The sequence below is a fragment of the Seriola dumerili genome, unplaced genomic scaffold (assembly GCF_002260705.1).
Source record: "Seriola dumerili isolate Sdu_G_001 unplaced genomic scaffold, Sdu_1.0 BDQW01000050.1, whole genome shotgun sequence".
Lineage (NCBI taxonomy): Eukaryota > Metazoa > Chordata > Actinopteri > Carangiformes > Carangidae > Seriola > Seriola dumerili.
In genome coordinates, this window is record NW_019174305.1 from 1,950,283 (window position 1) to 1,973,839 (window position 23,557).

The 23,557-nt window shown below is 42.1% G+C and overlaps 1 protein-coding gene across 1 annotated transcript in view; it reads left to right on the forward strand.

The window, feature by feature from the left end:
- The first annotated feature begins 4,109 nt into the window (after nucleotides 1-4,109).
- The window catches only part of maml3 (mastermind like transcriptional coactivator 3), a 111,071-nt gene continuing 91,623 nt past the window's right edge, over nucleotides 4,110-23,557 (forward strand). Inside the window, exon 1 of the mRNA XM_022740018.1 lies at nucleotides 4,110-4,493. Coding sequence (XP_022595739.1) covers nucleotides 4,116-4,493 — 378 coding nt within the window. The 5' untranslated portion in view covers nucleotides 4,110-4,115. The remainder of the gene's footprint in view (nucleotides 4,494-23,557) is intronic.

A 23,557-nucleotide genomic window follows, 5' to 3' on the forward strand; every position in this document is an offset into this window, starting at 1 on the left:
TGGGACAGTTTGTTATCACCATGCAATGTAAAAGCACCAGTGATTCGTAATCACCAGCCATGCTGATTGCACTGAGGTTATATTTCATGTGGAAATATTATTAAAATATTAGCTGTTGATGAGAAGATGTGAATGTCATGGTTATCATAAAAAAACATAAGCTTGCAAGTGTTTTCATTTGAAAGAATACAAATAAATCTTCTCATCTCTTATTTCCTTTTCTCTCTCGCACCTTTCTGTGACAAGAGTATTTTTAACAGCTATTATTAAAGTACAATGGTTCTGTACTTCTTCTTATTGGGGTCTGTAAATGAAACTTATTCTACTCCTGAATCTTCTGTCAGTCATGACAAAGAAAAATCGCCTGAATGCCCTAAAATGTAAAATGTCTCCATACATTCTGTCGATGAATTGTTTCAAAATAAAACTTATACATTTTCTTTTCAGAAACAGATTTTCCTCTGAACCTCTGCTTCTTTTTTTCCCTGAGACCAGTTCACCATTATATTTTAGGCTATACGTAGCAAAAGTTTCACATGTTGTACCACTGGAGCTTGCTCATTACTATTTGCAGATTTTTCCTTCTTATTTTAATTTTCAAAGATGATGTCTCAAGATAAAAGTTATAGTCTGTGTAGTTTTCCTCTGATTAATAAAATGTGAAACTTAAGGGATGGATTGTTGAAGCACAGGAGCTTTGAGCTGTAGGGAAGCTGTAGCCCTCAACTGCTCAAGTGTTAAGAACTTGGATACTAAGACAGTAGAGTGAGGGAACCCTTTGGAGTGGTGTGCATTCATGTATAATATTATGTTAAAATATGGTCAGATCTTTATGAACAAACACAATCTATTTCAACAGCTGACACACAAATCATTGTATTGTATTGTTCTATATTGATTACATCATCATCATTTAGGTTGGAAAAAGTATGTGAACCCCTACGCTCATTTCATTTGAACCTTTATTTATTCACGGTAGGCGGGAACACCTTGATCACATTCACACAGTTAAACACACTCACACCTGAGAGCGCCGCGTTATAAGCGACTGGGGTTAAGGGCCTTGCTCAAGAGCACCACAGTGGTGAAGATGAAAGAAACATGCGCATTTTTTCACTTTTCCCACCCAGATTAAATTCTGCCCGTCCAGGGATTGAACTAGCAACCTTCTGGTCACAAGCTCACTTCTCTAATGTTTAGGCCCAAAATGACATCAACAAAAGCTAAATGGGGTTATCAAACCTGAAGTCCAATCAATGAAACAACATGAACTAAGGTCTAGTTTAGAGAGACTTTGACTCATAAAAACCATTTAGACATTTTGAATTTATTATTCACGAGAAGCATCTGTTGATGTGAACCAAGAACCAAGACTCCAAGGAGTGCGTGTGTACTGTGGTCCTAACCCTACTCTCTCTCTCTCCTAGTGGTGTGCGCTTGCTAAGATGACCCCAAAAGAATCCCAGATTATAAAAACTAAAGGCTTTAAAGAGTCATTGGAGCTGGTGAGCATCTCTGTTCATGAGTCTAGTTTGGTGGACTGAAGGAACCAAGGTTGAATTGTTTGGGAAGAACACTCGCCACTACATATGGTAACAAGGACACTTCATACCCACATGAAATCACTATCCCAGCAGTGAGGTATGGTAGAGGGAGCATCATGATTTGGGACTGCTTTGCTGCCTCTGGGCAAGTTTATCATGGAGTCTTACAGGATAATGTCAGGGTGTCTGTCCACCTGCTGAAACTCAGTAGAATCTGTGTGATGCAGCAGGACAATGGCCCTAAACATCGAAGTAAATCTACTACAAAACAACTTCAAACAAAGAACCAGTCAGAGCCGAGACCATAACCCTACAGAGATGCTGTGGAATGACCCGGAGAGCTGTTCACACCAGACATCCTGAGAATATGTCTGAACTGAAGCAGCTCTGTAGGAAGAATGATCCAATATTGTGCAGGTCTGATCAGCAGCTACTGAAAGAGCTGGTTTGAGCTTATAAGTGCCAAAGGAGGTTTGACCATAGGTTCACTTACTCTTTCCACCAGCACTGTGAATGTTTAATGGATGTGTTCAATAAAGATAACAATATAATTGTTTATGTGCTATTAGCTTAACACATCATGTTTGCTCACATTTCTGATGTAGATGAAGATCAGATCACACTTTTGACCAATCCGTGCAGAAAACCACACAAGGGTTTCTTGCTACTGTACATACTGTATATTATTCAGTACTTTGTATATGCTGTACACTCAGGAGATGATGTATTACCCCTCTACACAGTGCATCATGAGCAGGCCAACTAAAAATTTACATCATAGGAAGGCTATCATATATCTCTTAATAAATTTGATATGTCATTATTATCATTTCCTGTCTAAATCATTTAAGCAATGATTCATCAACCACAGAGAAGTATTTCATTTCACACATTAACGATCTTGTCATCCTTCCCTGTAACTTTTTGTGACAGTTGTTTCACAAATCTGAGTATATTATCTAAATTTAGAGAAATGATCTCAATAAATTTGACCTTATATGGTCATTTGTAATAGCAGTAGTGCACGTCACGTCATGTCTGTCACTCAGCTAATGAAAAGTTTACTCTATAATCAGTTCATGTAGTATATATTCTATTGTTCAGAACAAATTTTATCATGTGGTTCTGTAATGTTGTTCTGTAAAATGTTCTGGTCTGACCTCTGTGGTGGTGATGTAACATGCTACCCACTGTTTAATTTGTATAATTAATAATTTTCTATTCTATTCTATTATTGGGGTTGTGCATATTTCTGTTATTATTTTTTGTTCTATTTTTTCTTTCTTGTCTGAATTGTGTATGGGAGCCCATGCAGGCCATGTAGCCTATCTTTGTATATGACAGTTCATGTTAAATTAAATTTCAAAAATGTTAAAAATATAAATAAATAAATGAATAAAATAAGAATTAAAAAAAAGAAAATGTGTGCCCTTTAATACTGATGCTGCAGCGTGATGCCTGTGAGAAACGTGGTAATGGGGTAGGCTTATGAGCACCTGGTAGCGGACCTAACTCATGCTGTCATTTAAATCAATGGCAAAGCCAGAATTTTTTTTAGCCTGCGTAGAACACTTTGTGTAAAAAGTGGTGTAATCCGTGAATGCATCACAGGAGAGGTCATAGGTGGGACCAGCCGGTCCTCTCCGGAATTCACTCCGTACTCCACTCCGTGTTTTCCGGGTGTCCATCAGCGGGCTCCTCACAGCCTCTAGCTGGTTTTTACTCAACTCCTGTCCTGATATCACTCCGCTGGCATGGTGGAGAAGCGGACATGATTATTGTGATGGTGGCAGGCGGCAGCCAGTGACTACAGACTTCCGCCACTGCTTCCCATATCCGCGTTTTGCACCGTCTAGGCTACTCTAGTTGCCTCACAGCCGGACTACCGAGGGCGCTTGTGCGCTTCCCCCCAACTCAACAACATCTTCACCGGGATTTCTTTCAAACCAAAACCATATGAGATGCAAGTTCACTGGGAAACTCCGGAGCCCGTTCGGTTCAGGCAGCAAAACTTTTTCTCAAAGGACAACGCCGTAAAACGGCGACTGGACTGTTACTGTTGCTGCCGCTGCTGCTCCTCCGCGGGACGGTTTGTGTGTATATGACCACTGAGTGCCTGCTAACGTTCATACCTTCACCGTTTTGTTGTTTTTTTCCAGCTGAGTTGTTGTTAGCAGCGTGGCAGCGGTTTTATTGTTGAATTCAGTTTGGGGCTTGCCCGGGTCTCACTCACGCTGGGTGTTATTTGTGTTCTCGGGAGCGGTTTGTTTGGAAACAGTACCGAGGAGGGAAGAAGAAACGGTCATTCGCGATCCCTGAACCATATGACTACTAGGCTCGCAGCCCTTTAAACCTTCCCGGTTGTTGCTCGCTTCGGCGGCTGTTGTCGGTCGTTTCTTCCTTCCGCTGCCCGGTTGCTTGGGACCCTTCACCGGGGAGGACAGAGAGGGAGAGGACACTAGGTGGTGGAGGTGGAGGAAGAGGTGGTCGGAGGAGGAGGAGGTGGCGGCGGTGGCGGCGAGCTTGACGGGGAGAAAAGTTCTTCCAAAATAGCAGCCACTCGGCCCAGTGATGGGGGACTTCGCCTCCCCCGCTGCCGGACCCAACGGCAGTATCTGCATCAACAACAGCATGAACCCGGCCGCCGGGAGCGTGGTGCCCGCCGGATCGGTGGGCATACCTAAGCACAGCACCGTGGTGGAGAGGCTGAGGCAGCGGATAGAGGGCTGCCGGAGACACCACGTAAACTGCGAGAACAGGTACCAGCAAGCCCACGCCGAGCAGCTGGAGATAGAGCGGAGGGAGACGGTCAGCCTGTACCAGCGGAGCCTGGAGCAGAGGGCCAAGAAGTCCGCCGGCGGCAGCGGCAGCAGCAAGCAGCCGCAGAGCAAGCAGCCGGACCCGGACTCTGCCTCCTCCACGGAACAGAGGAATAACACGCTAATAGCGGTAAGAACGAGCACTCAATCACGGCCAAGACTTCCCCAAAACACCCGCTCACACGCACACAGCACACACTTCAGTACACCCTCCCTCTCTTTCATTTCCCCTCCATCAATGTCCCCCAAATTCTTGGACCCCCATCATGCTGCAAGCTGCACTACTACTAGCCTACTACTTGTTCACTACTGAGAAAACTTGTTGAAAACACTTTCATTGAGCGCTGGCAATTGCTCTGGAAACACACACTTCACTTTTTCAAACCAGAGGGCCAACTGCTGCTTTTGTTTACAAAGAAATCCAGCCCCTTGTTGGAGAAAACAGGCTGTTAGGGCTTGAATGCAGCAAGATTTGGAAATGACAAGCCTGACAACTGATATTTGATCTCTTGCAAGATCAGTGCAGCTTTGTGCTCAAAGGAAGGCTGAAAGTTTGGAAGGCACTGCTAATTGTCAAGTTATGATTTCTAGCTCACAAACTTCTAACCAACTTCTGGGGGATGGCAGCTTTTTTTTCTTTTTTTTTTTTTTAACATGAAAACAACTTCTTCTTTCTTGTTCTTTGTTTTTGGGTTCAAATCGTTCTGCAAGACAGACAAGCATTAACGTTGCAACATAGCTTTCTCGGTCTCAGCAGCAGCAGCAGCAGCAGCAGCAGTTTGTGCTCCAGCCTGCTCTGTAGCCTATGTAACATACTCTCACAGTTACGCACCTTATCACCTTTACCATCTCCTCACTGAAAGTAACCTGCCATCAGCCTGGACAGTAACTTTAAATGGCTGCCACAGTAGTTTTTGGTTTTGTAAGTAACTTTTGAAGCTTCATAGTAAACCACAGACCTTCACACAAAATAATGCAGTTGTCACATGATAACACTTACAAGAAGACTCTATTACTGCTTTAGGAAATTCAAGTCAATATAAAGTCACAGTAGATTTTTTTTTAGGAATGCTACAGTGATTTCCTGTTGGTAGGGGGCAGTGGTAACATATGGAGGATTGTTGAATATCTTATGGCTGTCCTATGAGGATCTTGGTTTGTAGTCTTTTTTTTTTTTCTTTCACCGATGAGCAGCTCTGCAGATGAGATCTTTTAAATGATCAGATTTTGTCATTTGCAAAGAAAATGTCCCGATGCTTGGCTGTTGTTGCTGTTTGCATGAAAGAGATGGAGACAGACACCGGCAAACTGTGCAGTGTCCCCCGTTCACACAATATCTCCTGTGGGCAAGCTCTGGTTTCCTTTAGAAAAGATACATGTCGGGAATGTCAGCATTGTTACCCCTTTTGTTGCTGCGATGAGCCAAGTTCCTCCCCTTTTGAAATGCAAAATCAGAACGTCTTTAATTTCGGAGGCAGCCTCAGTCATCATTTAAGAGCCGCACAAGCCTGACCGGCTACAGCTTGAGCGAGCAGCAGTGATTTTAATAGTGCGGGACCTCCCAGCGGCCCTTGTGGACATTAAACCGAACCGCCCATGGCCCATGGCCGGCAACAAATGCTCCTAGAACGGAGGGATTACTGCTTAAAGACACAGTGGCATCCCTCTGCTCTGTCCCTCTCTGCTCCTCTCTCAGTCACTGATGGTGACACATTGTATGCAAACACAGCATTCAATAGCTAAATCACATGAGATCTGGGTGTTGGTACCCCCTTTTTATGCTACATTGTAAGTTCTTGGTATTGTTTAGGCATTGGATTTTAAAGCAGATGAAAGGAAATGAGAGAAAAATCTGCCTCCCTCTTCCATTTTTTTTCTCAGAAGAGCTGCAGCTAGATGGCTGTATGTAGTCACTACAGAAGCAGGCATTCTAGGAAAGCCAAGTATGCTGTTGATGTGACTACACACGTCACATACACACATGCACGCATGCATACACAAATACCCAGAGGGCCTTAATCTGTAGGGGTTTGTTCCAGACTGTTGTTGGACCTATGCTGTGTGGAGAGGGTGTGTTTCAATACAGTTTCATCTATAGGATGAGTACAGTTGCAAATATGCTCATGTCATGGTTTAGCTGGATACGAAAACTTGACAACAAGAGGGTAAATGACACAAATGACTCTTTGGCTGTGAAATGTGTGTGCTGTAGGGCTAGTTGGTTTGCAGTGTCAATATAGTAACCGTCAGTTTTGAGGAATGCCTGCAACTTACTTTTTAAATAGATGAAATATGTACAGAACACGCAGTGTTTCTAAGTGACAGATGCAGCAAGATGGTGATTGATAAAGCGGTAAGAAATTGTTGAACTAGTTATGGCAGATTATGGCTGTAAATTGGAAATACTAAACATGCAAATCCATGGTTCAAGCTGTTTAAGTGTAATATTTTTCAGCGTTTTGTATTGTCATGAGCACCTCAGCACCGTGCTCTGGTCTAATGGTTCTCAGACACACCCACGTCGGGGCAGGAGCAAGCCTATAATTATGGAAAGTGTGTGTTTGTGTTTATAGGCTAACTATTAGTGAGAACGGAGAAGAAGACACTGGGAGCACGTTCTAACTTTTCCCACCATTTCTTTGACAGTATTCTCATGAAAAGCAGTAGGTGCAGGTAAAGGGGGACCCACTATATGATTTTCCCACTGTCACCACTTCCAGCTTGATTATAAGAATTTGTTACTTTGTGTGTGCAATTAGTACATACATGTAAACTCTCTCCAGGTCAGAAAATGAGAAGAATAATAGTGGGGTTTCTTAACTAAACACTGAGCCAGCCTTTCTGCTTTCTGTCACCAGCCAGGTATCATGTTGCACTAACACTGGGATAGTTAGGGGTTAGGTAAAATCTCTTCACGATTTATAAACTGTATAAACTATGGATGAATAGTCCAAACAAATGCTGTATGTTGTCGTAAAGACAGGTCAAGACAGATGATATAATGGTTCAGAAGCAAACAGACGGCGTCCAACTTACAGGCACATTGTGAAAGCCAATAATTATAGTTCCGTGACGTATTGAGAGGTTGTTTGTTTGCTCCCTGACCATTGTGTACAGTAACACACACGCACGCACAGAAACCACATACTCTCAGTTTTGGAGTCCACATCATTGTTTCATATCTATTAACTCCTCAGTGGATCGACAACAAAACCAGAGCTGCAACAATTAGTAGGTTAATCTATTAGTTCATCAGAAGAAAATTAATAGGCGACAGTTTTGTCTGCGTAGATTTGTTCACACTTGCAATAAAGGGGTCGCACACGGACAGAGATCCACGCAGTCTCTCTCAGACGTGGACAAATCATGAACACAGACCTTCACGGCTGCTTGGACACAGAAGGTAAAATTTGAGGTCTAGAGTGTAAAGCTGGTTTAATAGCGGTAACAGGACATAGCTACTGTAAGCTACGCTGGAGCTGATGTACACCTCTGAAACGATTTGAAACTTGTTGAGACCACAAGAAATGGGATCGGTCAGTCCAGGCTGTTTGTCTTTTTCCGAGGCCGGTAGTGATTGTTGATAGTGAAGACAGGATGAAGCATGTTGAAGAAAGGCCCAGTAATCTCTTCAGTAATATGCAATACAGCCATCTGGTGTTGCAGTGGTGCTATCAGTGAGTGAAATCCTTCTACAGCAGGACTGTCGATTACCCCTTACATCAAGTATTAATGCAGTTTAACCAGATCAGCATTTTTAGGCTGAGACCATTAGTCTCGTCCCTTTGGATGAATTTAAACTTTTTTTTTCGTGGGACCTTTTTTTTTATGGGATTTTTCCGATTGTATCTGATGCTGTTTGCTGGTGTGTGACTGGCTCTGCTTTGTTGTCTGTCTTATCTCTGTTCTATTTGTATTTCCTCCGCTGCACTTGCATCTATTTTGCCAACGAGATCTTGATCTGAATGAGAATACCTGATTAAATAAAGGCTATATATAGGGATTAGTAGAGGGAAACACAAGACTGGTGTTTAGATGATGATGATGATGATGATGATGATGATGAATTGATTATATTCATAATCCAGCATGAAAGCAGTTCTTGTTTTAAACGTGAATGCATTACAGTGTAGAGATAGTTTTGTTGGGTCATATTTCAGTAGGGGACATCGGTAATGGCGTCATATGAAGGTTAAGACAGTTCTGCTCCTCCTTCGTTTAAAGTTTGACCACCAATAATTGAAAACCAATCGGAAAGAAACAGGAAAATCATCCTTCAATACTCCTACACTATTAGATATCATCAGTGCTTGATGCCTGTGCATTACAGGTTATTTTGGTATTGACATTGTTAGTACCTCCATCTCTCCAGAATGACATTTGACAGCCCACGGGGAGCAGGTGTGAGCTTGTTGATTCCATGTGTTGGTGGAGAAACTGTTACTGATGGCCACAACAACATCACCGTGCCACAAAACAACAACACGTCCTCTCGCTGTGTTGCATACCAGCCTGCTGAACCCACTGTATTTTCAGTGCAGAATCGTGAGTCTGAAAATGAAATTTGCACGTTGATCCTGTGTGAGTGACACCAACATTTGACTTTTTTAAAAGCTTTTTTTGCTGAAGAGTTTGGCTGTCAAACTCAATATCTTAACGTGATGCGACGTTGTCAACTTTTGGCTAGTTATCTAAGGGCACGGACAAAAACAAAACGCGTTCACCAGTGGCTGTCATGTTTGTGTGAGCAGGCGGTGTTTCTTTGTTGAGATCCTGATGGAAGCACATGGTTCTATTGCGAGGATCAAACCCGTGACCTTTCAGTTACAGGCACGTGTCTCCAAACCAACAGGGCCATGATGTTGCTTAAAAGCAGAATCGTGACCCGAACATTTTTTGACAAAACATCCAGTCAGATCTGATTACCTAATCGCTAACAAGTTTACAGCTGCGAGGCCAAGGTGCACAGCGAGGGGCTCGTTAGTTCCACTAAAACACAGTAGCTCAGGACAGTCTGTCTTCGGCTGTGCTCGCTCCTTGGCATCCACCTCACCGTGGAATGTCTCATATACACACACACACACACACACACACACACACACACACACACATCACACACACACACACACACACACACACACACACACACACACAGTTGTCCTGCTCAACTCTTGGCAGCAGAGGCCGGAGTGTGGGCGGCTGAGTTTTCATGAATCCGAGGCCTTCCCTCTTCCCTCCCTTCCTCTCCTTCCCTCTCCTCCCTCCCTCTGTTCACCACTTCTCTGGTTTCAGCGTTAGCACAGCGCTAATGTAGTGTAGATGGGTCTTAGTGGCTATAGCATTGTTAATGTCAGCTGGGACTGTTGCCCAAGCGCTATATTTAAACCAGTGATCTGGCATGGAGCTGACACTCACCAGTACGTACACGCACACATGCAGAGTGTGACGTCGACAAACACTCATGACATCACAGGCATGCTGTTTTTGACTTATTACACACTAATTCTGCTATGACTCCCTCTGGTTGTTATTGACTGTCTTTTAAACTCTCCCCTTTATCTCGTCTGCTCGCCTGTGCACTTTATTCAAATTTTTGTCATCTTTTTTTGTTTTTATGCTTCTTCTCACTCTTGTCCCTCAGTTCGCGCACACACACACTCTGGATGTTTTTGATTTGGGGCGGCTGTGACCACATTCCCTTCCACCCACGCTTGTTCACATGTTCTACAGGAACACACACACGTTCAGCACAGACCCTTGAATAAAGTGAGGAAACAGTTTCCCCTCCGTCCTGCACAGTTCAGAAAGTTTTGGTTATTTACTTGCAGATTTTTTAAAACAGAGCTCAAATAATTCGCCACACACACACACACACACTTACAAGCTTACTCTACCTTTTTAAGAAGCTTGTACTTACAACAGGGTATGGCAGAAGCTCTTGTTCATGTTTTAGTCCTCAAATATTTGCTCAACTAGCCTAAGGTTTTTTTTAGTCATATCTTCACTTGACAACTTTGTATTGAATTGCCTGGTAACACTTTATTGTGAAAACTCCAGTCTGTGATTGTAAGAGAGTCTGAATATATAGTTGTCTCTAATAATCAGTCCGCTTTCTTCAAATCTGTGTCTCCCTGTTCATTTCACTATAATCAGTGATGATGATGAGTGGTTCTGCCGTGTTTTTTTTTTTTTTTTTAATTTTTAGAGACTTATACAGACTGCCTACTGATATGATATGAATTAGCTATAATGGCAAATAATCTACTGCATTTATGTTTAGAGCTGAACCGATTTGTTGATTTAATGATCAGTCGATGGACAGGAAAAGCCTCAGGTTTCTCAGATGGTGGGAGTTCCTGCTTCTCTTTGTCACATAAATAGTAAACTGAATATCTCTGAGATTTGGGCTTTTGGTCCAACAACACGAAAATATTTGGAGACTTCACTCTGGGCTCTGGGAAGTTATGACAAAAAGTATTTGACATTTCATACCAAATGGTTAATGGAGTAATCAAAAAATGAAGAGATTATATATTATATCAGCTGATACTGCGAGGCTGACACCAATATCAATATTTGAAAGGTTAGAAAAATCATTTTTCGATTGTTTGATTTCTTTATTTAAACAAGTAACATAGCAACAAAAACCAAATGGAGAAAAAAATAGTCTTATTATTTATTATGGGACAGTCGACGAACGCGTTTCAGCTATAAGGCATCATCAGTGTAAGAAACAGTAGTAACCTCAATACAAATTATTGTTTTCCATTATCTCGTGTTGCGATAACAGAAGACCATGGTTCAAAATCCAGGTCTCAACTGAACCATGGATTTGGAGAATTGTTACCAGTATGTCTGCAATAGGCTAATATTGGCCAGTATATCGACCCAGCCAAATTATCGGTCTAGCTCTAGAAGAAGTGGTGTGAAGTGTAGCCCAGTAGCTACAACACAAAGCCACCAATATGCGGAGAGATTTAACTGCCTGTAAAAATGTTCTTCAGTAAACAGAGAACCGGTGGAAGGTCTCTTTTATCTTCAGTGTGATTGTCTTATCTGTGGCTGGTGCTTCCTTTTTGTTTGGATTTTGTTTGAAGGCTGCTAGCTTGCTCTTCTGCATACAATAGGTAGCTTAGCCTTAAAGAAGCATCTGAAGGGCAGTTTAGACTTTACATTATTGATAGTACAATGGAGGGAACTCATCTTTGTTCCTTTCACCCCCTCATGTACTCACACACACACAAACCGTAAAATATGAATGAGGTTGTTATCAGAGATGCCTGGGTCTACTGTGATACACCACAAGTGTGTGTCCGTGTGTGTCCGTGTGTGTCCGTGTGTGTCCGTGTGTGTCTGTGTGTGTCTGTGTGTATGTGTGTGTGTGAGTGAATGTGCATATGTGCACCACATTTCTCATGAATGTGAGAGTAGAGTGGATCTGTTGTGCATGTAGATATGTGAATGCACACGCTACAGTCAAAACCCAAACATGTAGCATCTGACATGTTAAATTCAACTCTACATACCACACACAGCTAAATTAAAAACTATATTTTTGGCTGAGGGTTTTTTTTTTCTAGACTACCAGCACTTTGTGAGGTAAGTGACCAGCTAAGCAGGGTTTCTATAATAATGACCATGGTAAATGAGTCCTGAAATCGACCACCCACTGTCAAGAAACCTTAATTCCCAATGTAACCATTGTCTTTATTAGGACTGTGCGACTGGACAAATATATCGGCTATTCTCCGGCTGGTCTTTGTGGTTAGATTTTGAACCGGCGAAGCTCTTGGTGATAGTGTAGTTTGCTCAGCAGGATAGTGTTATAATTGTTTGCCAGCAAATTGCTTCATTTAGGTTCTCCAGCTTGCCGGTTATTCCCAGATTTAAAGACAAAATAATCCCAAATAGGTGATTTTGTATTCTTTTCACAATGATTTGCTGAAAACGGCATGGTGGGAGTGGGGACTCCCTGGCCCCACCCCCTGTGTGTGCAGCACACACACCTACATTACTACATCGGCAGTCGCTGGTTGTTGGATTGACGGCGGCTGGTTTGAAAATTTAACACAACCCTAGTGTGTATCACTTGTAGCATATGTCTTAATGGATGCACACACACACACACACACACACACACACACACACACACATACAGACAGTAGATCCATACTGTGTAACATAAGGAGGAGAATGCAGAAAGAAGACTTGGGTTGTTTCTAAAGGAAAAATGGAGACTACACTGTTCGAAGGTCAAGTCTGGCGTGAACATGTGTCCACAGCAGATGTGAACACCGTATGTGTGGTTGAATGTAAGAGCGTTTGCTCAAGGTTGCTGTCAAGTGGCAGCAAGAAGTAGTTGGCCAACACTGTCTCTTATCACCATCCACTGTGAGACATCAGAAGTTTTGGCAGATTAGCTGTTCAGCTTCCTCTGGTCAACAGGCAGCCATCATTTAGAGACTCATGTCGGGCTTCTTTTCTATTTAAAAACTCCTTTTTGCAATAAATAAGAAATTTAAGGACCTAGTGTTGGGAATTTAACATAAAATGTTGCTACTGGACAAAAAACTAGTGTAAAATAACTAGTGTATTTCCTCCAACATTATTTTCACTTAAATGTCCCTCAACCAAATGTTGCCAATTTTGGTCTTTTATCTTTTAGTCTCGCTATTCCCTTTATCTGCTACTTGCTCTCTGTGAGTTGTACTATGAGTCCAACACTTCTCTCCCTCCTCTTCTCACTCTCATGTGATTTGTCGTTTGCCAGATATTTGCTACCAGACAATCACATCATTAGCAAATTTTTTAGTATCTCATTCTTTACTGTTAAGTTGTAGTCAGTGGTGGAAGAAGCACTCACATCCTTAACTTAAGTAAAACTACCAATACATGAAATATAAAAATACTCCATTACTCCATTTCTGCATTCAAAATTCTACTTCAGTAAAAGTCCAGAAGTATTATCTGCAAAAACTACTTAAAGTGTCAAAAGTAAAAATACTTGCTCTGTAGAAAAAGATCTCTCAGTGACATGTTAGTTCACTATGAGATTGTTAATACTGAGGCACCAGTATGTAAGTAGCATTTACTGTTTTAGCTGCTTTGGGTGAAGTCAGTTCATATACAGGTAGTGGGTCACAATGTAAATCTGAGAGGTGATGAGATGATTACTACATACAACAAGGTTTTTTCTATTTCCTCTTTTGAGTTTCCTCTGATCTTTGCCTCTTTGTGCAATATCGTATAGTTTCACCTCTGTGGGTCACAGTTATTTAAACTGTCTTGGAAGTGTCTCTTTGGTGCAATTGGTAACAACTCGTGGACATTGGAAACTTGACAAGGTGTCCCAACTATTGCATTTAAAATCTCAATCCTTGTAGATACCAACAAGTACTTGAGAGATTGCATGTTACTTTCCACCACTGGTTATAGTGATGGTTGTGTTGTGGTTTAATGGTGACCACACAATATGTTAACACTGGTATGATCTGTTTGACACTAAAGCTCATTAATTAAGAATTAGCAAAACACTTTTTGCCATCATGACTTTCTATGTCTTTTTATGCAGATATAGTAAAACATTACATGAACACAGATGAAATGTCACCTCCTCTTTAACGGCCAGTTTTCAGCTTCCTGTTGGTGCCAGGCAACCAGCCGGTGACCTTCCTGTTTGTCTGTTTAAACTCAGGGTCAATCAGGATCAGTTGAAAACCGTCCCCCTGAAAAATCGTTTTCCAGCACTAAATTGTGGTCTGTCCCTCCTCCATCCTTCCTCCTTTTCCACTTTATTTTTACATCCACCCATCACACAGGGGTTTCTACTTTCTCCAAGCTGGGATCCTTCTCTTTCTTTCCCCTCTCTCTTCTTCATCTTCTCTCTCCCCTCACCCTTCCATTCCTACCTCCATTTGACCTTTCATTTTTTCCTCCTCCTAATCTGCCCTCCCTTCTTTCCTTTCAATGATTCAGACCCACCCGTGCTTTTCTTTTCCCTCTCCCTCTCCCTCTCCATCCCTTCCTCCATTTCTTTACTCCTTGTCTCCGATGATCCCTGGTTCAGTCTCAGCTAGCAGGCTTAGCGCTCTAAAGCTCTCTCAGCACAGGTCGGTGGCAGGGAGAAATCCCGTGCTAAGAGGGAATTACCTACCACGCAGACTCCTGCAGCACATAGAGACTCATATACACAGGCTGTTACTGTATACCCACAGATCAGCATACACAGATACGGTATACCAGACACAAATATGTGTTCAGTTGCATGTAACAGGTCTGTTTGAACTTCTTCATACAATTAGTATCCACAGATCTATGTGTTTTCATATGTGTCATTGTTTTTCTGTATCTTATCGTGCGATAATGTCGAGGCTTGTATCATCTGCCTCTTCCCTCCTTTGTTAAATGACATTTGTTGTTCTTTCTAGGGCTGGCCAGACCCCCCGCACCTTCCTATTGAGCCAGCATCATGAATTTTTTATGAATGTTTGCGTGTGCAAGTGTGTGTGTGGGGCCCTCAGCTGCATCAATAGCCATTAGTGCAGCAGCCGGGGTAATTGTGCCACAGTGGCTGCAGTGCAGGAGGGAAAAAAAACACATTATCTGATAATACTGCAGAGGGCAATAGGGAGGAAAAGATGGAGCGAGGACTCAGTGGGGCCGAGCAGGACAGCGTGAGAGAGGATATTAACCGTGTGGTCAGACACTTAGCGACATTGTTGCTATGCTACTGTCTGATAACTGATTTATACCAGGTGATTGCAGGCAGGAAGTCCTGTGGTAGTGCAGCAGTGGGACCTGCAAATATCACAGCGATTGTCTGATGACTGTTATGTTGCCTGGAGATACAAGACGCCAACACATCTGGCTGTAACAAAGGCTGTGTTGTCAGTGTCGGCGGATTTATTTTGCCTCACACTACTAGACCTAAATGAATTAACGACCACTGAACTGCTGCTTTCGAAACCTGCCCCCCTTCGGTTGCTTTGTGAATGTCGTGCTTGAATATTTATTCTCTGCCTTGTATACAGTAGTTTGACAAAAGGTCCACTTACCCATGTGTTGAAATGAGCAAACCCAAAAAGGGCCAGTGAAAACGAGAAGATTTTTTGCCATGATTTACTTGTCCCAGACAAATTTCTTAGATCTGAGACAAAAACCCTTAAATTGCTATGAAATCCATTCTCCTGCCCGGATCTTGAGTTTCGAGCAGTTCAAGACTGGTTGAGACCACGGTGTGTCAGGCACCATGTCAGTTTCCATTGGAGCCGGAAACAAGATGCGCTTGTAATTGTGGCCCCTTTGGAGATGAGTCTGAGATTTTAACTGTACTACTGCTCTTATCGATAATTCTTATCCATCTGGTGCTTTAACAGTACTCTCATTGGTTCATTTTGTTATTATTAAGAGGAAAATGGAGACAAATTAAGAACAGAATTAACATTGCTTTATTTTTTTATATGCGTACTGTATATAAATTAACATTCTTGAGCATTGTTAGCATTGTTTTGAACACTGACATCACTAATGTCTACTTGTAACCGATAACCCATGTTAGTATAATTTGGTTAACTCTGTGTGTGGGCTCCAGGCTGCTCACATATGTAAGAAACCTGGGGCAATGACAGGTGAACAAACTGAAAACTCTGCATTTCTCTGTAAGTATGTGAGGGACCTTCACTAGATGTTTCAACAGATTGCTCCGTGTCTTTGTGCAAAGTACTTGTTGCACTTGTGGCAATGAGTGTACTTTTTAACACTCAACGTTGAGTTCTCTCTGCCATTGTCACTAATAGCATGGTCACTGTGTGTGTGTGTGTGTGTGTGTGTGTGTGTGTGTGTGGTGCTGTAGGGTGTGAGAGAGAGATGCCCCCCGCACACACAAGCTCAGAGAGAGAAATCTCTTCTGGATTGGGAAAAAATGCGTCATAGACGATTGTTTTGATCAGAGTTGGTGAGATAAAAAAAAGTGCGAGAGAACTTTGTATGTGGCAATAATAAATAAGATATCTATTTTCTTTCTTTCTCCAGCACTGAGAACAGAACCAAAAGTGTCTGAGCTTATCAATACTACGGTCTTTAATAATTTAGTACCGGGGCCCATTTAATACCGGGGTTCGGTGTCCATCTCTAGTCTGAGATGGACAGCAGAGCAGTATTGAGCAGTATTGAGCAGAGCACATTACACATGGTTCATACAGAACAAGTGCAGCTTGCTTCTGACCCTCATCAGCTCCACCACCAGCCGGATGTAAACAAACCAAAATTTTGTTTCCGGCGAGTCACTTGTGATCATCAGCTCCAGTAATCTTGCAATCAATACACTTATCTCAATCCACCGAAACATCAACCTTGAGCTAAGATATTTTTGGTCAAACTGTAAGAGTGTCGGGGAGGTAGGTTAAATGTGTTGTAATCACGTAGATTGTGGCTCCTTCAAGTCATCTCATTGTTGAACTTCATGCATTCCCTAATTTCCCTCCAATGCTGAGAATGTACTGTCAACTAACAGGGTGCTTTCAGTAATCAGTATCCAAGGGCTGAAACATGCTGCACAGTGCTGTGAGAGTGATCAGTTGTAATCCTGGAGAACTTGAGTCTTACCGTTATTATAGTAAACGTCTTATAATAAGAAACTGGTGCTACACTGCTCAACTATCTGCATAGAAGTAAACCGAGTAGAACAAAAAGACAAATAATATCCATACACATGTACCACTTCCTCGTGGTTCTTCTGTCTTCCTACTGTCTCCTTGTTACATTCGGTTGCACTTGTTTTGGTGTGTGAAGAGTTGAGTTGAATACTCCGACACTACCCTCTCTCTAGATCACTTCCTGAATGGTTCCTAAAATAGCAGCAACAACGATCACAACCAAGGAACCCTGCCAGCTGCTCTTTTCAAAAACACACTCGCTTTCTGCCCTCTCTCCTTTGGCTAGATATTATTAATTGGATTTCATTAATACCTATGGTAGTATTATACTCAGACAGTACTGAAAATTATTTATTTAAACATTTTGGTGAAAATTGGTTAAATATTTGGCCTATTTTTAAAATTTAAAAATATAAGTAGGTGTTGAGCACTTTCCAGACAGTGTGCTTTATACTTTACAATAAAAGTGGTAACTTTTGCACCTAAATAATATAGAACAGCTCCTGTTGAGACCTATGCTCTGTTAAACATGACCCTTTGATGTCACACACAAATCAGCTGTAGTCTATAAAGCTACCTGGAAAATAAAACACCCTTTTGTTTGCTGTCAGTGGCTTATTATCTTTAGACAGGCTGTGGAAAAACAACGTCTCAAATTAATAAAAACACTGGAAAATTATGTGTTGAATCATATTGGAGGCAGATGTATCAGAAAAGTATCAGAAATTACAGGTGGGTAAAAAGTAATTTTGCTGTTTTATTAGAGTTAGACAAGAAGATTGATACCACTTTCATGTCTGTGTGGTTAATATGAAGCATACAGTTGTTAGCCTGTTATCTTAGCTTAGCTTAGCTTAGCTTAGAATAAATACTAGAAGCCACCAGCCAGACTCTTTCCAAAGTGTCTTCTCTGTTTACTAAGTGTAAAAAGCAAAATATTAATTGGTGAGCTCTAGAGGTGCTGCTAGGTGGATCATGTTAGCTTTGGACAGAGCCATTTTTTTCCAGTCTTTATGCTAAGCTAAGCTAAATGGCTGTCAGATGTAGGCCTTTTTCCGGCATCATCTGTTTTTAATAAAGTTTGATTGGACCTTTAAATGCTTTAGCTGCGCTGACATGATTGTGATGCAGGGAATGTAAACACAGCATTGACTGTTGCCTCGCTGCATTCCAGCTAGAAATAGTGACCATGCTGGACTCTAGTGGAGATGCCTGAGATGTTATTGTGTGGTTTATTAACACTGAATATGAGACACACGAGCTGGCTGTGGTACGATAACCACCCTAAAAAGTTTTATTTCAGTTCGGACCCATTAAAAACTGTTATGTGTGTGTCTGAGACTCTGTCTCTGTCATCTCCTACACTTTCTCTTGCTCTGACTTTACACTGCTTCTTGTTCTTTCTTCTTGACACTGAGTGCTTCTTCTTCTCTTGTTTTTTTTTTTTTTTTTTACTTTTCAGGCTCCCCTTTTCATCCCCCCCCCCCCAGCTCACTCTCTTTTCCCTGTCAACCTCGGCACATCCCACTGTCTTCTCCGTCACCTGATCTCTGTACCCCTCTTTCAACTTCTCTGTCTCTGTCTGCCTTTCAGTCTCCAATCGCAGAGACTGTGGACTGCACTGAGGAGACAAGATCGGCAGATGTGTACCCGACTCTCTGCTGTCACAAACTGTTCACTTCAGTTTATCATGCCATGCACTGGAAGTCATAGGATGAGTGCAGCGTAGTAAAAATAGCCAAGAAAAACTACATTTCCCTGAAGATTTTGAGCAGATTTGGGTCAGGCAGGGTATGATTTTTGTCAGGCAAGCTTTGTGGAGTTAGCGGCTTAAAGCTCGCCTGAAACTCTTTAGTGATAATGTCCTAAAAGGCTTTCATCTGTGAAAAGTTGTAACAGTTTTAAATTTTGGCACTTCCACTGCAGGCAGGGAAGAGCAGTGATTATGCTCTTTTCAGCCTTTGTAATTGTCACTTTTCCTTGTTCATGAAAACAGCCAGTCTGGGATTCTTGTTTTATTTTTGGCGTGTTGACAGTTAAGGAGCCATTGAGTTTTTTAATGGATACTTAATGACTGCTGCACAAAAACATAACAAAGAGAGCCCCTCGAGGATCCTAACTGTCAGCCAACGGAGGTCCCTGGAGAGACGGAAAAGTCCTCATTTTTGTTATGCACATACACTAAATATTTTTGAGCATTAACAGTATATTTTCCACACCATTGCTTTTCCAGTTCATTACACCTGTGTGCTAAGCAAATGGGTATGGAAAAAAAACAACATTTTTTTCTTTGCAAACGTAAGCTCCTTTCAGTGTTACAGAATGAGATATTCTCTTATTTTAAACGTCTTATCTTGTGGTGGAATCGCGCTCTGGGAAGTGACCCTGTGGGTTGTAGGGGTGTCGGCTCTCTGTAGCAGGAGAGTTGCGAGTGCTCTCAGGACTAGCTTCTCTGCCACCAGCAGCAGAGCTTGCATCTCACCATGGTCGACAGGTTGCGTGCATTTAAAAGAAAAAAAAAAAAAAAAAAGAAGAAGCCTGACTTTCAGATGTTTGGGCTCGACGTCAGTCCATCTTTGGTTTTTAGAGGGATTTATAACACTTGCTGGAAAGCCTTTACTGCTATTGTCAACCTGTCTCTCCTCTCTGTGTGTGTGTGTGTGTGTGTGTGTGTGTGTGTGTGTGTGTGTGTGTGTGTGTGTGTGTGTGTGTGTGTGTGTGTGTGTGTGTTGGGGGGGGGGCTTAACACACGATGAAACAGAAAGGAGAGAGGAGAGAAACACCACCGTGAATGACAGAAAAACACAGTAGAGACTCTCACACAGCTGAAATGAAACAAGTGCACGTAGTATATATATACATATATACATGTATGGCCTCTCAGGGCAATAGGGGAAGCACTGCATAGATGACAGGACTGTTCAACACCTACCCAGGCAGTTCAGACTAAATACCTGCTGTGGTTTCAGACATGGTAAATAAAACCCATAAATGTAAAGCAGTGTTCAGAAATATACTCTGTATACTCTGGAAAAGACCTGATGAAGAGGAGGGTTTGTGTCTTGTTCTGAGCATCTAAAAGTGACTGATGGTAATGTCCTGGTGCTAAAATATATCAGCATGCTAATTTCTGCTAGCAATTAGCCTGATATTGGGCACATTAGAACTAGCTAAAGTTGTTCTGGTCATGTTAGTTGCTTCCTCCATCTACTGTCCTGTTCACATCACAATAACAAAACAGGATTGAATCAGGAGAAAGCTGAGGGGGAAGATTCTGAATATTTCAGGCTAAATTTAAGATAAGTCTTGACTGACATTTGCTAACATTAGATAGACAACTTGTACTACCACCAGACAAGTTCTGCTACCAACAGTCGTGGCCTGTTGACAGCACAGCCACCTGTTTAGTTGACTGTCAGCTGTTCAGGCTGGTTTTTCACTCTCTGCAGGTCTGTTTACTTGAGCACAGTCAAGAAACACCAGTATCAACATGGGGCTTTAGTGGGTATTGCTATATACCTGGACTCTTTCTGTGGACTGGTCTGGGTACATTGAATCAAACTGACTTAATAAAACCTTGCCCCCATGAGTCAAATCACACTTGGGCAGCCACTGCTATGCTTTGGTAACAATGGTGATTCAGCAGCAGATACAGAGAATGGATTGATAATTACATGGCGTGTGATAGAGATTCAATGTTTTACTACTAGTATTTACTACTACTATTATCTCCTTTTAATCAAACCATCCCTCTGCTTGTGATTAGCTGAAAACCACCATTCCTGTCTTGTTATTAGCCACTAGCAACATGGATGGTAACCTTCTGTCAATTGCCCAGTTTGTCGGTCCACCACTTTGGCCAAGACTGAAATAACTCAACAGCTATCGGATGCATTGTTTTAGTCATTTGTGGTGCCCAGGAGATAAATCCTTCTGACTGTGGTAATCCTCAGTCCTCTTCTCCAGTGCCACCAGCAGGTCAAAGTCTTCACTTAGCATGCTAGCATTGTCACTGTGCTTAAACAGCACTGTACCTTAGTGCAGCTTCACAGAGCTGCACGGCTGTAGAATCTTAGTCCTGTTTTATCCATACCCAGAAAATTCACTGTATTACAACATATGTCCACTGTTGTCGATATTACCTGCTCATAAATGTGGACAGATTTCTTTGTTATAGAAGGTTGACAGTGAGCTCTGGTTCTTTATCATCTTGTTCCTTTTGACTCCGCCTGCATCATGATCAGGTTTCACTTTGGACAATGCTTGAATTATACATCACCGCTGAGGTGTTACTGCAGCTGATTTAGAGTTGTGTGTAGCTTTTACCTGTTGTCTGTGGTAGCGTCACCTGTTTGACATATTAGTGTATATGATGTGGAGTAACAATGACAGCAGTGAGGGCTGTAATAGAAGGTCACTGAGGTCATTCAACATGTGTAGATACATCTCTGAACAAGTACAAAGACAGTTAACTACACTGTAGCCCTTCATATACCCACAGAAACACCCGAGACCCTGTGGTGGAGGAACTGTATTGTGACACAGATAAATCAGCTTTATCTCTTAAGCCTAAAGGCCAACCAGAATAGGCCCAGTGACGACATGCACATTTCAAAACGTGTGCCAGTGGGCTTTGACTGCTCTGGACCCAGGTGGTCAATACAGCCACAGTCTCTGGTCTTGAGCCTTTTCATTCTGCAACATAATCTGCACTGATTATCAGACTTGAATGCCCCGAGTATCAAAATGATCCAGTTGAGGTTTGTACTGTAGAAAAATAGTATAGACTGCGACCTAATCTTGCAGCCTCAAGGGTGATAGTGTCAAATCAGTCGGAATTTTTAGATTTTGTGATTTTTTTTTTTTTTTTCTCTGACCATGTTTATCTATGACTCTGACCAAGGCAAAGTCATGGAAAAGCCACAAAGAAAAAGGAAATGTTCTGGAAAACGAAATGTGACTCCCGTGTTTGTGAGACTTTTTTCTTTCCTGCAGAGGGCAGGTAAAGGAAACGGAGTTGGGAATCCGGCAAAGAAATGGCACGGAGCCCGAGCTGGTACAGCTGCACGTACACATGAGCTTACCATTAGCCCTTTCTCTCTCTCTCTCTCTCTCTCTCCCCCCCCCCAAAAAAAACAAAAAAAAACAGCACCATTGCCCGGCTGCCTGGTGGTCCCGAGGATTGATTATCTGGGATTGGAAGAAGAGCTGCTTTGCATTTGACAACATGTAGCCAGATATACGCTTGTTCCACCAAAGCCTGGCTTTTAACTGCCTGCAAATTGACAAGCCAGAGCGAAATATTTGACGGTTTCTATTGAGGAAACTGACGGGATGCGTTCAATCTTCTGACCGCCCCTTTTTATTTAATCCACTCAGTGACAAACAGCTGTTCCAGAGGTCGATGGTGTCGTTGCACTGAGGTTCATTTGTTTAATTCAAGCTGCTGTTAGTTAGCTATCTGCTACGCACGTGATAAATACTGGACTTGTTAAGGATCAGGGAACTTTCATAATCATCCTTTTTTCTATACCTGCATCATAATGATTACCTTGAAAAGTGCCAGTGCTTGATCTGACGGCCTTCATGTCTGTGATAATGATTTCATTGGTGTCAATAAAGCCTTTATCATCTTTGTATTTCGCTTAGAACAGCTGCCAGTGTCTTGAGAGCTTTATTTCAATAAATTTGACAGTTGACGAAAATTTTTAGTTCTGTGAACAGAATAATTTGAGACTTTTCGCAGCTTGGTTGCTTGTTTATCCCCTTGTCGTCCTCACTACGGGAGCTGCATCAGCACCGCTCATTACTTGTTTTTTAATGAACTTTAATTTAAAGTTTGACTGTTATTGCATCAGTCTGTCTGTTTTAGTGGATTGCATGCACGCCAAATGACCACTGAGTAAATAATGATTCTTAAGGCTTAATGGTGAAGATGTGTCATGCAAACCCCAACAACGTTTGGACGTGATGTTTTCTACTTCTCAAGACAGAAAATGAGAACGGGCACAGTATCAGATCTGAATCAGTCTTTAACCACCAGAGAAAGAATCGGTTAAGTTCACGAGATGTTTATCAGTGTTTTCAGTTTGGGTTTACTACAGCTAATAGGTGTGGTTGGATTAAGGCCCCAGCCGTATATCCATTAACACAGCTGTTGACAGTCACAATGATCAAGACGCTGACCTTGACGAAACATCCTCAATAATCCTCATATTGTCTTTTTACTCCTTGATTGTTAAAGCAGGTTTAGATGCAGCCTGTGGCAGGTTCACAGGAGCTGTTTTCATCGCTGTTGTAACACACCCGGCGTGTAGCACATCGTTCCATAGTCCGGTTCCCTTGTGCGGATGTGATGCATTTATGTTTCCACTGACAATACTTGCTCGTTTGGAATAAACTGAAGGGGATTTATGTGGCAGTGGAGGCACAAACTCAACCTGTGGAAAAACTGAAAGAGAAGAGTTGAACTTATCGCAGTTAAATTGACAGGGTGGTGTCTTTAAAAAGGGCCCACAAGACGAGGGTTGGACAATCTTAT